The 15804-nt window shown below is 38.7% G+C and overlaps 1 protein-coding gene across 1 annotated transcript in view; it reads right to left on the reverse strand.

Moving 5' to 3' along the window:
- ADAMTS18 (ADAM metallopeptidase with thrombospondin type 1 motif, 18) overlaps positions 1–15804 on the reverse strand; it is a 76106-nt gene that overhangs the window by 14005 nt on the left and 46297 nt on the right. The window contains exons 12-16 of the mRNA XM_008935794.1: positions 13710–13882; positions 11631–11761; positions 11371–11494; positions 9911–10155; positions 1132–1273 (exon numbers count right to left, since the gene is read on the reverse strand). Of these exons, the coding sequence (XP_008934042.1) occupies positions 1132–1273; positions 9911–10155; positions 11371–11494; positions 11631–11761; positions 13710–13882 (815 nt within the window). The remainder of the gene's footprint in view (positions 1–1131; positions 1274–9910; positions 10156–11370; positions 11495–11630; positions 11762–13709; positions 13883–15804) is intronic.

The raw sequence follows: 15804 nt of genomic DNA on the forward strand, positions 1-15804 counted from the left end.
CTCCATCTAGTAAACTTTATCATCTCATTTACTCTATCTAGACTAAACTCTATCTAGTGTCAACAGCAGGACAGATGACAGAAGACTACAAATTCCTTAAGAGCTGAAGTGATGTTACAGGTTTAGATTTAATTGAGATGTATCATTCATGGTTCATTTGGCACAGCAAGTCAAATTTGGAAATGGTTGTTTCCATCATCTTTATACCCATGCTGCAGCCTTAATTTGTTAAGCTTAATTTAGGGAAGCAAGAAAACTACAGCTGCCATACTTCATATCTCCAGTGCTCCTTGTAGGTCTTTCTTCCGTGAAGGGTTTATTGAGATACTGTGAAGTCTGGCCACACACTAGCAAGGTATTTCTGAATTTGACCTGGACATTTTTTGCCAGTACAGGAGCATAACATGGCATTTCTTTGGTTACTCCATCCTAGTCTTTGGTATTAAAGACAACTGCATCATATACTTTCATTTATATGACCCAGTGCCAATTTAAAGGCCACTAAAATTTTAATTCTCAGCTCTTTCTGCTGGACTTCTCGCATGCCGGTTTTCTGCTTTCAGTGCACCCCAGTATTACTTGCACTGACAGAACATGCAGAATATAGAAAAGCAAATAGATGTTCTGCACAAAGCAAATATAGTAATAAGAAATCCTTTGTTTATATAGAGCTTCAGACTTTGATCTGCCAGATTTACAATTAAACAGTAAGAAGATCAGGTTGCAACTGTCAGTAAAGGTCTTGATAATATTTTAGTCTTCAATTACTCTCTAGAGATAAGATAAATGTTACTCATTATTTGGTATTCCCAAATTACAGCAACATCAAAGCACATATTTAATTCCCACACTACTTCCATAGCAAGGTACCATATGCATACAGATTGACCTAAAGAAGAAAGACTGAGTCACTAGAAGTGACCTGAAGTTTTAGGTTTTTTTTGCTATAGAGGAAGTATGAAGGTACTTCATCTATTTTATAAGTTGTCAGATACAGAAATAATGAGCAGGTGTCCAGTGTAACCCTCTGTATGTATGGATACATGTCTGAGAAATTAAAGGAAGTGAAATGTTTGACATGCTTTGAAAAAAATGAAAAAGAAGAGGTTTGGCATTTGGAAAATTACCTACCACCACCACAGGTCGCTGAGCACTCTGACTGCACTGTCACCCAGGAGTAGCTGTGCTTTTTCACAGATGTTTTGTTGTCATTGTTGGTTTTGGAAAAAGTATATTCCCAAGCAATCCCAGGGTTTTTACCCTGTAACAGGATCTATAGAGGGGTATTTGGGGTTTGTTAAAATAAAAAAAAAGGGAGGAGTTAGAAAAAGAAAAGGAAAGGATTCTGTCATTCTGAAGGAAGATGAACTAAATGTGATACACACACAATATATTTACACAGGCCATGTGTAATGAATTTCAAAGAAAAGAATTTCAGAAAATTCTGAAAGAATTTTCAGGACACCTAATTTTTTGGTAAACTAAAACCCATCAAAACAATTCCTAAGCAGCAAAGCGTTTGCTTGGAGTAACATCTGCAGGGCATAGAACAGAGTAGTGGAGGAATGCATGGTTCAGCATAATGCTCCTTCAGGTCAGAAGACATTGGACTGGACTGGTGAGGCAGAAATGCCTTCAGTAGCTGGGCAGCATCACCCAATGGCCCTTGGCCATCTCAGTCACTGCCCCTGCCCCAGCTCTCGGGGCTCTGCTCCACAGCTGGCCCCTAACAGCTGGGTCCCTGTGCTCACTCAGGGCTCACAGGACCCTTCCTTTTTTTTCTTGGCTATTCATCACTATCTGACGAATACTAAATACTAAACTAACTTGCACATAGAAGAGATATTTTACTTCATCTGAAGGGGCTGATAAATCTTGTAAAATCTTTTATCTTTAGAAAGCTGTGTGACTGCTGATAGCAAAAAGTCCCACTCTGTAAAAACAGTTGTTCCACAGTCACATTGAATCCTGAAACTCAAGTCCACGGGCATTACAGTTTCTGGAAAAAAACAGGTTTCAATAATATGTGTTCATTCAACTGTCATTTTCTTAAGGACAAATTGAGACAAATATCTAATATGTAAAGTGTCAGAACATAAGCTTCAGGGTGCGTCAAAGCTAGTAAGATATTAGCCCTGGAAAACTATTCTTTACCAATTCCTTTCCTGGTTCTTCCTACAGACCAGCCCTCAAAATGCTTTAATTTGCTTTTACTCATTGGAAGGTACTGTGAGTCCAAGGTATTAGCGCAGTGCTCAGTCTCTTAGCTAGCCAGAAACAATTTCAGAGTACCATTATTTTCTGGCTAATATATGAACAGCCAAGGTCAGATTTCCACTTTCATGGTCCTATGAGGATGCACCTTCTCCCATTTCAGTAGGTGTTCTGTGTTTCTTCAAGTGCAGAGGCTGAAATTCTATCTGGCCTTTTAGTAAGTTGTGTCAAAAGAGGAGGAGGTTTTGTCCATTCCTCAAGACCCTGTTAGCTCTTTTTTCATTTGGTTCTGACAACTGTCATAGAACTGTGCTATCTCACTGGCAAAAAAAAAAAAAATAACAGTAATGTTTAAAAGCTTTCTAATAAAAATAAATTGAAGTATTCGACTGAACACTTGTCTTCTGAAAGTGCCCTTTGCTTTATGATATTAGAGGCAAACAGAACAAATGCATCCTGAACAGAGTTGAGAACACAGAAGAGAGAGGATGAGAAGATAGTGGCAGCCAGTTTTCCTCCTGTTAGAGCAATATTCTCCTGGTGCTTCAACAGAGTGAAGGGAATGAAGTGCAAATGATCTCAGACGGGTTAGGACAAGACATGTTAGTATCTGTCACTTCAGAGAACAAACACACAGTGATGTAAGGAACTCACAACCTCCAGCTGAGTGACTGCCCGTGGGTAAATCCTGCACCCCAGGCAAGCTGGGCCATACATATTTTAAGACCTTGGACTACACCCCCTTCTTGTGCATTGGAAGACAGATGCAAATGAAATTCCTCTTTGTTTCCTGTCCTGTAGCCAAAGCTAGAGCCCCTTCCCATCCAGCAGACTACAAGTGGGGATGTTTACAGAGCAAGAGCTGCATCACAGTCGGGGCTCTTAACTTCTGTATCATCCTAGCTACATAGAAAAAGGGCAAAAACACACTCTGGAGAAATACTGGTGACAAAATATTGCAGGGCATAAAACTGTATACTTTAAAGTCCCTGGCACTCAGCTGAAAAATAGTGTACAATGTATAACGTCCAACCACGTTTTCATCAGGAACGCAATACTGCTGCAAAGTTGCCATTTTTCCAAAGTAATGAACATATAAAAAGTTTTCTACCGTATTTTCAAACATTCATTATAAAGCCCTTCCTTAACAGCCCAATAACTGAAGTCTGCATATACGGCCAAGTTATCAGACCTACAAATTTGGAAAGACCTCCAGTGCTAGTCTACTTAACTGGATGCATTCCAGCATCTTTTCAGCCAACTGGCATTTGCTCCCAAATTTACAGCTGGCAAACAACCCCCTTAAACATTTCCAGTTCCTCAATAGAACTGTTTAATGTCTACCTTTAACACACCAACCACCTGACTTCAGACACAACACTCAGCAGCTCTGACCGCAGGGCGCAGAGTTATAAAATTTACAGCTTCTTGAGTTTGAAAACCACAGACTCAGGGCTGGAATCTGCCAGGTTTATTCTGAAGGAAGAGAACTGTGGCTTTTGCTTAGGGCACAAAATGTTAAAACAACGGATAAATTGAATTCTCCTGAGTAAAAGACCTTTTCCTTTCACTTCTAATTTTTATTTCAGAGCTAAACCAACAAATTTTCTAAACTAGCTGTGCATCTGCTCCTTTGTTTGAGATTTCTGTTTTCCCATGGCTATGCTAAGTTTCCAACACAATACTCTGTTTTGCAGGTCAAACTTTTAAAGTCTATCAACATTGCTTTGTTATGATTGACTCTGCTTTTCAGGTGTTTTTTAGTTGTAAGACGTGTATTTGATATTACACTGAACTAAAAGTGATTACTTTACTCCTCTTTCTTCCATAATATTCTGTCCAATGTGGAGGAAAGCATGCTAATACCTGGCTTGTAACAGGCTGAAAAAATTAGTCATTATCCCTGTGAAGGTCTAATAGACATTCACAAATCACGTACAAAGAGAAGCTGAGCACAGAGAAAAAGCAAGGTGATGGGCTAGCTACTGTTTACCCCTATGTGCTTCACCAATTTTCATCTTTACTCATTCTGCTTGTGCATAACTTAGAATATGGGCATGAGCCCAAACCTTGAATGCCAGCATACATGGTAGCTTTGATCTGAGCCTTCAGAGTGCATCTACACTGCCTGGGTCACTCCCAGCCTTGTGGGTCTTTGTAATTTCTTCAGGTGGCTGTAACAGAGGTTTTCTATCTGCAGTGAGCCATCACACCAGCAATGGCAGATGGAGAAGTCTGTCTGTGCAGAAGACTAAAACTAAACACCAGTCTTTAGTTCCTGGCTGGGTTACACTTGTGAGACCTGCAGCTTTCCTCCACTGTGAAACTATGTGCTGGTTAATAAATACTGTAACATCCAACATCCTAAGCCAGATCCTGATTTCTCTGTTCAAACAAGATTAATTCCATTGACTTTCATAAATTTGCTCTGTTTTCAGTAGGATAAATGTAAGCGTGCCCCTTATGATGCTTGTGAAAAACAGTTTAAAACAAGTTTTCAAAGAGGACTGTTGTCTTGAATGGGCAGTTATTGGATGGGATCCCTGACAGGGGCTAACAGCAGGAGCTTCAAAGGAAAGTGAGAGAACACCTGTTTGGAAAGCACCAGTAAAGGCAGAATCGCCCGCTGGTTACTTAAGCCAAACCTTAAAACAAAAGGGGTTTTATCCCTTCAATATTTCTAAAGTCACTTTAAACACAATCTTAACTAAAAGCTTATGACAAACTACTGTTTTTCAAGGAAGTCCACTAAGGTCATTAAAAGGGAAAAAAAAAATGTATCCTTGAAAGGTCCTGTATGATCTCATTTCTGCCTCAGCTGGTTCAAATTTATCTTCTCTTGTTATTGTGCCTCCTTTTTTTTACTGCTCACATGCTAAATGTACAACCTTGAGGGATACTGTCCAGCTAATCTCTCCTCACTAAAGGAGAACCCTTTTATCCGCTGTATTGAAGCAACATCTGTATCTTATAAACACATCTTAGCCCTCTTTCACTTACTTTCTCTTTAGGGGAAATCAGTACAAATTTATCATCTAGTAGCTAATAATAAATGTAATGTTTTATAACGGCAACTTGGCTTTCTCCCAGTGGCAGCTAGAGCATCAGTAAAGTCATTCCACCTGGTCTCCTTTCTCTCTTTTCCCCTTGTTGATAAAGAGGAAGGGATTTCCTGGTTTTAATTAGACATATTCCTGCCTTGAAGCTCCATTTGCCTTCTCTTCCCATGAACGTCTGCCTCTTTGCAAAGCATCCTTTCCATCTGTTACTTACTGCTGTCAAAATAATCTTTTTTTTCCACAAAGATTTCATAGTTTCTTGCTTCAATATTTCACCAAGTCTGAGGTAAAATTCAGTGAGGATACTGATCCTATCTTGTCCTGGAAAAATCTACAGTGCTTTCCCAAATCATATTTGACTTATCAAATCAGTCAGTTCTTCATCTATTTATTGACAGAACAGAAAACAAATTACTAAACTCTCAAGCTTTGAAGTTGTTTTATCAATCTCTTGTCATGCAATATTTTTCATGCCCACATGACTGTTCAGTTTCTTTTAACCTTTCAGAATATTTCCCATAGTCTGAGTGAGCCCTGGAGGGTGCCTGAATACTCCAACAAATGGATGCCACAAGTGAGCCTGACACGAGTCCTGCACTGCCAGAGGCCCATGCTGGCAATGTCCCTTCTGCTCTGCTAGCCTCTCCTGCAAAGTAGTTCCAGCATTTAGTGGTGCCCACTGGCAGCCCTCACTTGCAAAGCTAGTTAAATGAATGACAAACTTACTGTTAGCTCCTCCTCAAGTTAAATACTTTTCATTTAACAGTAAAAAAATGACAAGTTCTTTAAATTGAAAGTGCTGACCTTAGGCTACCAACGACCAAATTACAGATAAATGAGCTGTATATATTCAACTACATCAAAAAAAAAACTCCAGTATGTTTCCATTTAAAGACAATTATGCTACAGAGAGCATATTTTAAAAACCTGGTATTAATTTCTGATCCTAGATTATCATTTAACTATCATATTTCTACCCCTTTGACCATTGTCTGTTATTTCATCTAACCTGAATCTAATCTTTTTGGGAACTGCCTTCTGAATCCATGAATATTTTTCACTTCAGCTTTTATTGGTTTCTACAAATCCACATTCACCAACGAATCAATAATACTTATTTCAGAAGTATACATATACACAAATTCTTAAGGGCAGTGGTTTATTGTTTTTTTTTGCCTTTCCTCCATTTGTGAAATTAATTCTTGAGCAATCCAGAAAGGGTTCTGATGCATTCTAAAATCTCATCACGCATTCACACTTCCAGTAGCTGTGCTCAGGAAATACCTACTAGTCCTACACATTTAACTCCATATTCATCTCACAATGTTCTCCTCCTCATCAGAAAATATTTGGCCACTATAGTTTGTATTTCTTCTCCCACAGTCTAGTTAAATTACAGATTCACTGCCTTCTTTGGTATGACTTGTTCCCATAATTACATAAATATAAGAAAGTATATCTGTGGTTTTGGTTTTTGTTTTGTTTTAAATTCCAGGGTAAATAAGAAAAGCACTTTATCAGTCTTTTTCTTGTCTCTTAGACATTTCTGAATAGTGTTTAGGAATGAAAAGTCTGATTAAATGATAGATGCTCAGCTGAAGTATTGAAAAACCCAACAGAAGAATAGATGAATAGGAACATACTGTACAGTGACATGTAAATACAGCACGTTCCTTAGGGCTGCAAGGCTGAACTTGTGATATGCAAGACAATAAGGAATTTTAAGATTTCTTTTTCTTAGTTGGGTTTCCTCCTTCTTACTTACTACATGCTTCGGATGTCTCTTCCAAGAAAAGATTTTGGGGAATCACTGTATTTGAAAGGCAGTGATTGCCCTGGGCACAGACCAGCACCAGGAGCGCCCCGGCCCCTCGCTGCCCGGAGGAGCCCCCGGGGATGGGCAAGCTGCTCCCCAAAACACTGCCAGGGACCCACACTGCCTGAGTCACCACACAAGTGTCTAGCACAGCTATGACTACAGAATTAAATGGGCACAAGGTGTGTTAATCTGTCTTTCAGATCAGAGTGGAGTGGCAATAAATACAGTTAAAAACCCTTATATCTTCTGCCCACTGGAATAATAAAAGTTGCTGTACTTACAAGTGCCATTTATTTAATCTCTCAATACCTGCAGTGTGCATTTTTACAAGGGCTTGCACTGAATTCTTATGGAAAAAAAAAAAAAAACAACAAAACCCTAGTCTAGAAAATAAGCTTCAAAGTTCTTTTGAATAGAACCTAATTTAAAAAATGAAGAAAATAATATATGAAGGTTACAGGAAGAAAGTGAGGTCCAACCCCTGGAAAGCTTTATCTTATTGAGAATCAATTTAACTTGATATAAAATGCCTGGCAGGAATTTTTTTGTATGCTGCTTTGAAAATCAAGGATGGGATAAAAATAAAAACAAAGCTACAATACTGCATGCTTAAACACTGCTTTTTTTTTGGCCTTCTATCAGTTTCTGGTTATTTATAGGTAAAGTAGGATTTGTTTAATTGTTAGTGCTCTAAACAGATCTTCAGCAAAATGTTTTCTCATAAAAGCATCTTTCTTTAGCTTCCATGGGCATTTTTGCTGCTTGAGAGTTACTGGTAAATCACAAATGATCGAGATCGCTGAACACAGAAAATTTTGCATTTTTTCAGAGTGCAGGTTGTTAAATGTTGCTTAAATTATTGAAAGGAAAAAATATCTTAACTATGGTTTATAGGTGTATATATAATTGGGGAATACATAACTGTAACATTTTCGGTCCTTAGAATCTTACTAATGCCAGTGGTGTACGTATTTTAATAAAAACAGAAAGGAAGTTTAAATAAGCTCTCAAAGGAGCAATAGCCTCCAGTTAAATGTTAATTCTTAATAAAACCATTTAGCATAATTTGATAGGATGAAAATAGAAGCGTTATTTGGCATTCCAATTTTTTCTTTAATCGTTATTCTGCAAAGTATGTGCACAGTATGCAGCCAAGTCATCTTGCAGGCAATTTATTATTCATACTTTAGCTCTATAATAATACAGGTCAGTCTACTTTGTAGTATGAAAGTAAAATTCCTGAGAGTACAGTTTTCTAAGTGTTCTTGTTTCTTTGGTGTGAGGGTATTTTGGAGATGATTTGCAGACAGGGAAGGACGTCTGTAACTTGCAGAGCAAACTTATCCTTGGAGTAAAGCAACCCTTTTAACACACATACCCAGCGTGAAAGTTCTTCAAGTGAGAAACAAAGTTTTAAAAAGGCATCACATATTGTGACAGCAATTTGTGAAAATACACACCCTTGGCCCTTGTCAAACTGTCTGTTCTAAAACTGTTCACCCTGATGTGCTTTAACACGTGTTCATGGCCCATGAACTTCAGCAGGTCCTAAAGACACATTTAAGTACATGACTCAATCAGGACGAGTAGCAGTAAGGCGTTTCAGTATCCCAGTTACTATACTGAATAGTTGTGCAGGTTTGGATAATCCTTGAAGAATTTATTTCATGTCACAGTCTCTCCTTACCGTGTCTCCTAGTTTAAGAGAACAAAGCTGTGTAAGGGAGAGGGGACACAGAGTCCTCAGCTGGCTGCTGCTGCTGCTGCCCCTGTGCACAGGGCAGTTTTTGGCTGTGGGGTTATGATGGGGTGAAGGAGCCCAGACTGGTGCTGCCTCCCAGAATGGGCGCAGCGCTGGCACCCGTGCTGCCCAGGCACACTGCAGAGAAGCCCAGGCAGAGAAGCTGCCTGTTGGATACTGAGCTGAGCAGAGCTCTGCTGCAAGGGTGGGCAGGAACTGAATCCCTTCTGGGGAGGGCTCCTTCCTTTTCACAGGGAAAGATACATCAAAACACATGTAACATCTGTTACAAAGCCAAAGATTTGCTGGGGCTCTCTAACAAAGCAGGCAAACTCATGTAGCTAACAGAGAGTAAAGTTGTTCTGATGCATTTAAAGGAAAATCTAATACAGAAACCTAATGCAGAAGGAGGTTTTTCTTAGAAGTATTTGTGGCCACTTTGAAAACTGGAACATTTGAACAAACTACAAAAGGACAAAATTCACTTGCTACCAAACCTAGTTTCAACACAGGACAGCTGGCAGACAGAGTAGGTGATACAAATTTGACTGGGAGATAGATATATAATTAATTCTTTTCTATGCTATCACCAATAGAACTGAACCAACAGAAGTTACACAGGAGCCTATGTGTGGTAACGTTGACAATCCCTGTCCCAAGGTAGATGTAAAAATGGCTACATGCACCTGCAGTTTCAGGAGCAGCATTTGAAACTGTCACCATTAAGCCTTGCCATAATGTTAGATTTAATTTTCACATCACTGAATTTTACAGTTTATTATTTATGGGACGCATTTATCATCTCTATTACCTTTGTGCAGCAACTAATAAACAATGCCACGTTGAGTGTTTTATGCACCTTTCTATTCACTGAGTTTGTGACAGTTTACTAAACTTCAGACCTTGATAAACTGGTGAAAGGCCTTTCAATCTAGCATGGCCACACAATTAAGTCTGAATACTATCGTGGCTCAATGCTATTCTTTAATCTTGGTGAGAGCTACAGTGCAGAGCTGAAGCTGTCGTTACTAATTCTGTAATAGACATCAAGGGAAGAATAAACAGAAGCAAGCTTACTTCAAAGACCAGCGTCTCATTAGTTGGGCCTGCTGCATATAGACTCTCTGGATGGTTAAAGGAGCGTTGATAATCAAAAACTGTTCCAGCAAAAGAGAACTTTCCTGGCCAGTCAATCGTCCAGTCTCCCGTCAGATAATACCTCTTACTGAGGCTGCGCACTGCAAGGTAGCTGGAGGAGGTTTGCATTTCCTGGAGCTGTATGCTGCGTGCTCCTGCTGGGATGGTGACCACGGCATAGTAGTCTGAAATGAAACAAGGAAGCAACGATTTTGCAGATGTCACATAGATAGAAATGGCTTATCAGTCTTGAGCCAATTTGAAAATTTATTCTGTTTAAAAGGTACTGAAGACAGCTGTTCTGCTCCACCAAAGTGACTTTGTTTTCACAAGGAGGAACCAGTTCTGATTTTTAAGCCCCCTATGCAGCCTCTAATCAGAGTAACTCTGAGGTATTTTGATTCCTGGAATTTTTCTTTGTGATTAAAGACAAGAAAAAGCAAATTCACCTTAAAGGAATGCAGGACAGACTAATGGTGGTTTCACTGTAATTGTTTTACCAGTTTTTCCCTGTACTTCCCTACAGTAGTTGGATGGTACTAATGCCATCATGGGCAAGCTTTTTGAGGCAAGATGCATGGGGATGCAGAGAGCTTTTGTAAAGCCCTGTATGCCACTGGGTCTCCCTGCTGTGGACCACTGCACCCAGAGCACACGGAGATCCCACTCAGTTTGCAGTTGGATGAGACACTGCTGACTGCTGCTCCCGGCTAATTTCACAGAGCATTCAGTTCAGATTGTTTTTTCTAGCATTGTATCTCTGTATTACTAGATCTTAAACAATTTCTTGGCCTATCTGACTTGTAGTATTCACCTGTCTTATGATGAACAATAAACGTTCAACATAATCCCTCAAAATACCCCTATGGCTACAGAAATATTGTCTGTGTTTTATGCCTGAGAAAATACAGCATAGTGAGATTATTTCACAAGAAGCCTGGGACGGTCCACTACAGAAAATTCCACCTCCCAGGGACTGGGTCATCCACTGAATCAGCTGGACAGCTTCCAGCCAACTTAACTGGAAAATGGATGTGGAAATACTGTCATGTTTGGCCTTATGCTGTCTATCACTTTTTATATCTTCTACAGTCCTATTCCAGGCAGAGCTGATGACAGCTATTTTTTCATTTAAAATCTCTTTTAAGAGGAAATTCACATGTAAAGGGAAAATGTGGCTTAAGAAACAAGAGGAACGCTTGCAAATGAACTAACAAGACTTATGCTCACAGCTTTCTTGTTACCAAGAAACAGGAGAAATGTGAACTCTCCTCTCACTCTCCCTGTGATTTTCAGTTCACATCTGGACTTGTAGCCACTGCCCTAATGAGCAAGAAGTCATATATATTACATGGGGATACAGCAACGAGCTGATGATCATGTGGAACAGCTTTCCTTACCATTAGCTTTGTGCTGGATCAAGTACTGGCCTTTAAAGAAATTGCACGTTGAATTATCTCCTTTACAAACTCCACAAGCATCCAATACAGCTTTGGAACCAAGTCCACGATCACACCCTACTTGCTGCAACCAGAAAGGCACAAGTGAAGGACTCAGACACAAGGGAATTTGAAGAAACAACTGCATTTTCCATGAAGGAGTCAATTGCCCACTTAAAAAAAAATAGATTAGGACTGTAAGAAACTTAATTTTATCTTACTTCACATATTCCATCAATGCAAACATCATATTTATTTGGAGAACACAGAGTTCCATCCTTCACTTTGCTGGACATTGCAAAGAAAAAGTCAAAGTCTTCAGCTGTGCAGTACAATTTACATCTGTCCTCCTCTGCAGAAAAGAAAAACGACAAAAAAACAAAAAAAAAAGACGAGAAATTATTAACTGACCTGCAGCACTAATTTAAAAGGAAAACAAAACAAACAAAAACAAGCAAACAAACAAACAAAGCAGCTTGCTATTGTTTCTTTCTGCATCCTATATAACAAGCTACAAGGATTTATTTTGTGTGGTAACATATTAGGACCCCAAGACGGGCACAAATGTAGCCAAATACAGTAGCTTATATTATGGTATTTTAAAATAGCTTGTGGTTTTGAATATCTGCACATAGAATTAAGAATTAAAAACCAGTGTGAAAACATGCAAAGTGCATTATTTCTGCTGATGTGGCCCTGATTTCAGTTCCACTGGTTCAGTTTCAATTTTCATTTTTTATTAAGAGAAAAGGGAGACTGTAATAATTTACTGTTTAGTTAAAATTTGAAAAAGATATAAAATGGAACAATTAACAGTTCAGCTGAAAGCTAAGACTAGGGCCAGAGCTTCCCCTAACAAAAGCCCATTTCCTCTAAAAAATCCCAACCATTGTCAGTCAATTTTCTTCTTACACATAGGTGGTATGCCACACTTATAAGAACTTCAATTCTAGGAATTCTACATAGACAAAAACAGTTATGCAATTGTAAATATTGTTACAGTTGCTTAAATACACAATTTTCATGCAAACAGTAAGTGCAACACATAAAGCAGCATAACAAAGTTTTGAAGAACTTCAAATTGGATTCAAAGTTGTACCCTTCTACTCTTAAGTAAGCAGCTGGATTTTCAATAGTACTTTGTACAGAGGCAAAACATCTGCAGCAATTTTGAAAACCAGATCATGTTTTCGGAACGATAAATGTAGATCTTGGGGGAGATGATGAAAAGCAGCCAAGGCAGTAAGGACAGGCATTGTCAAGTTCAGAGTCACTTGGGGACATCTTGCTTCTGAAAATTATGCCCTTTGTCCCTAATTTTAAGCTCCTATTTCTTTTACTAAATGCAGCCCCTAGCTTTAAAACCAATGTAGGCCATGCTAATTTCTGCTAAACAAGATGCATTATTTTCCCTATTATACAACATCCATCGTTACGTGCTGTGAAACCATATTTCCTCCCTCCTCTGTTCACAAAAATGGCTGCAGAGACTTTTGAAGAAAATATAATCAGACTATGAATGGAAATTACGTGTATGTGTATGTATTTTATATATACGTAGAATTATACTTAGCATCAAAAGCAAATTTGCCCAGGTGCTACAGGAAGCAGCTACAATCTGACATAATCCAGCCACTTTTATTCAAGTAGTAGCAATTGCAGCTACAAACTGCTTTTAAACTGCAGAAAATACTTGTTGTATCTGACAAAAATGAACACCGATTGAAAATATTTGCAAAATTAAGATGTAGAAAGTAAATCTAAACTTTGCTTGTACAAAAGACAAGAAATAGTTATTAAGACCTGAACTTTATAAAGATCTCTTAGATGACTTTCAAAAATTTATGCCATTATATTGTTTGTTTTTCCAGTTCTTGTGGGACTATACCAGCAGAAAAGTCAAAAGGTTGTTTTATTGTTATGTTTCAGAATCTGAGAACATTCCAAGGGAGGGAAGATTCTGGTAGTGTTATTGTGGGATCTCACATTTCCCATGCTCAAAAATCCATGGAAATTGGTTTGGTTTTACACTAACTGATACGTAATATAAAATGAAAGAGAGGAGCAGCAACAGCCAGGGAGTCACTCTTAAGGACAGAGATTTAAATTCACAGCCAGACTCAGCTCTGCATGTCCACACAGGCGGACGGGTTCTGGAAAGCAAACACGTCTCAAACAAGCCAGCCCAATTTCTGTTTGCTTACATCAGGGTGGTATTTGCCCAAAGAATACGGATGAATTACAGCTTACAGCTCGCTTCCTGCGACTGCCTTTGTCCACCAGAGCTGTGGCATAATTACCTTCCACTTTAGTGTATGGCTTCCACTTGTAGAACCAGCCCCGGAAGGGTTTGCTGTTGTACTCCGCACACTGCTGCGCGCGGAAGTCCACGCTGCCTGCCGGGCACGGCTCAGGGCTGCACAGCTGATACACACGACTGGAGCCCTGGCAGAATTTGCCACCATACTGGGGCCTAAAAAAAATATAATAATAATTAAAAAAAAGTCATTTGTGAAACCTACTTTTTGTGTGATTGGCATGTTACATGTCTGTGAGAATACGGAGAAAATGACAGGATGCAATTTCTTAGCAAATCAGTATTTCTTATACAGGCCATTCATTTTCATGGTTCCTGAAACCCAGCAAAGCAGTTGCCATGAATTATCTAGTTGGATCACTGCAAACTCAGCAAAGATTCAACCATCTAGAGGTGAGTCATGTTTCCACTAATTTAAATTTATAGGGCTATTTTGTATTGGCTGGTTTCAATCTTGTTACACAGCTATCCTTACCCCACTGTAACCCAGGAATGAACATGTGCAAAGAATTACCTATCACAATAAGAGTTAATAGAGGATAACATAACACTGATCAGACATAAGCAGAATGAATAACTACATTGGCTTGTTCATTTGTTTTGTAAATCATTTTGAAAAAAAAAAAAGTGATTTTAAACAGTCAAAGGAAACAAGGACTGTACTTTAGGAAAATGTTGGAATTCCTGAATAACTTTAAGCATGTCTCATCCACTTCAGCAAACCTTACCTGGGCATTTCCCCTGCTTTTGGCCAGAATGAAAAGAGCATATTCTATTTACTTTTCTAGTATCTTATGTTATGAAAATAATAGGGCCTTAACTATTTGGTCACTGCACATGACTCTATAACAATGTAGAATGTGAGACTTGCTTTTTTTTAAAGGGACTGAGAAGTCTCACAGGCTGCTGAGAAATGTACTCACTCACTTTTGTATTCCTTATGGATCTCCATAGGAATTCAACGATCAGTTGTTTTTTTTTTTTTGCAGTTCCACAATGCTCAGACATAAAATCTTCAAAAAACCACATTCTAAGAACTGTTTTGTCACATTATACAACTCCTTGTGTCAAGTGAAAAGAACTGTAGCTATGCTGCAGTTGCACACATTTATATAATGATTTTTTTTAAATTGGGGAACATGCATACTTGGAAAACAAGCTATGATCCTACAGTGGACTGCTTGCCTATGTTAATTACACACTAAGGAAAAAAACTAGAATAATAGAAAATATATTGAATAATAATATTAGCCAACAATAATAATCAATAATAAATAGTAATAGTATAAGAGATAAAGTTGGAATGTATTTTTTGTTCAGCTCCCTAAGCACCACGTTACAACTATTCCCCATATCAAGTATTGCGTGCAACTTCTCTTGACATGCATCTGTCTGGAGGAATATGGAGGCAGTTTGGTGCAACATGGCTCAGAAAATCCCAGTGTTTTTTATGATTGCTTTATTATAAATTTTAACCCAGCTGGGGCCTCTTTTTTATGTTTTGCATCAGCTTTAAATTTACAAAGTATCTGCCTTTTCCAGAATTCTGGGCTACAAAACAGCCTTTCAAAGGAAGAGGTGCAAATTCACCTGCTATTCTATTTAAAACTGGGTTAAAGCACCAGCAAAAAGTGTTGTGGAAAAAAAAAAATAAAACCAACTTCCAGTGACTTTCCTTGAGGCCACTTACTAGCTACACTAACACTGAGTATAATGGCAAAGGTCTTAATGTCAAATTTTCTGTCCCAGTTGGCGGCAGTTCAGTTTGTGAAGGGCAGGGAGGATATTCAACATCAGTAAAGTCTGGGAGTATTTACACTGATTTTGTGCAACTGGTGAGAGCTCTGAGTTAAGGCAGCCAAACTGCTGGGTCCTTACTCAATTCTCTACAGACTTTCTTCACAGCTTCAGCACACGTATGATTTTTGACCTCCTTCAGCCCCAGAGGACAAATCTGCTTTAGCGTAAGGAGAAGAAGCAACCTCCTTCCAAGTAAATGCCACCAAACAATCAATTTCATAGAATTATTTATGGCTAGATCATGATTTCTAGCCACAGTTTTGCATTTAAGGATGGTA

This window comes from Merops nubicus, unplaced genomic scaffold (genome assembly GCF_000691845.1).
Source record: "Merops nubicus isolate BGI_N331 unplaced genomic scaffold, ASM69184v1 scaffold15762, whole genome shotgun sequence".
NCBI classification, from domain to species: Eukaryota; Metazoa; Chordata; class Aves; order Coraciiformes; family Meropidae; genus Merops; species Merops nubicus.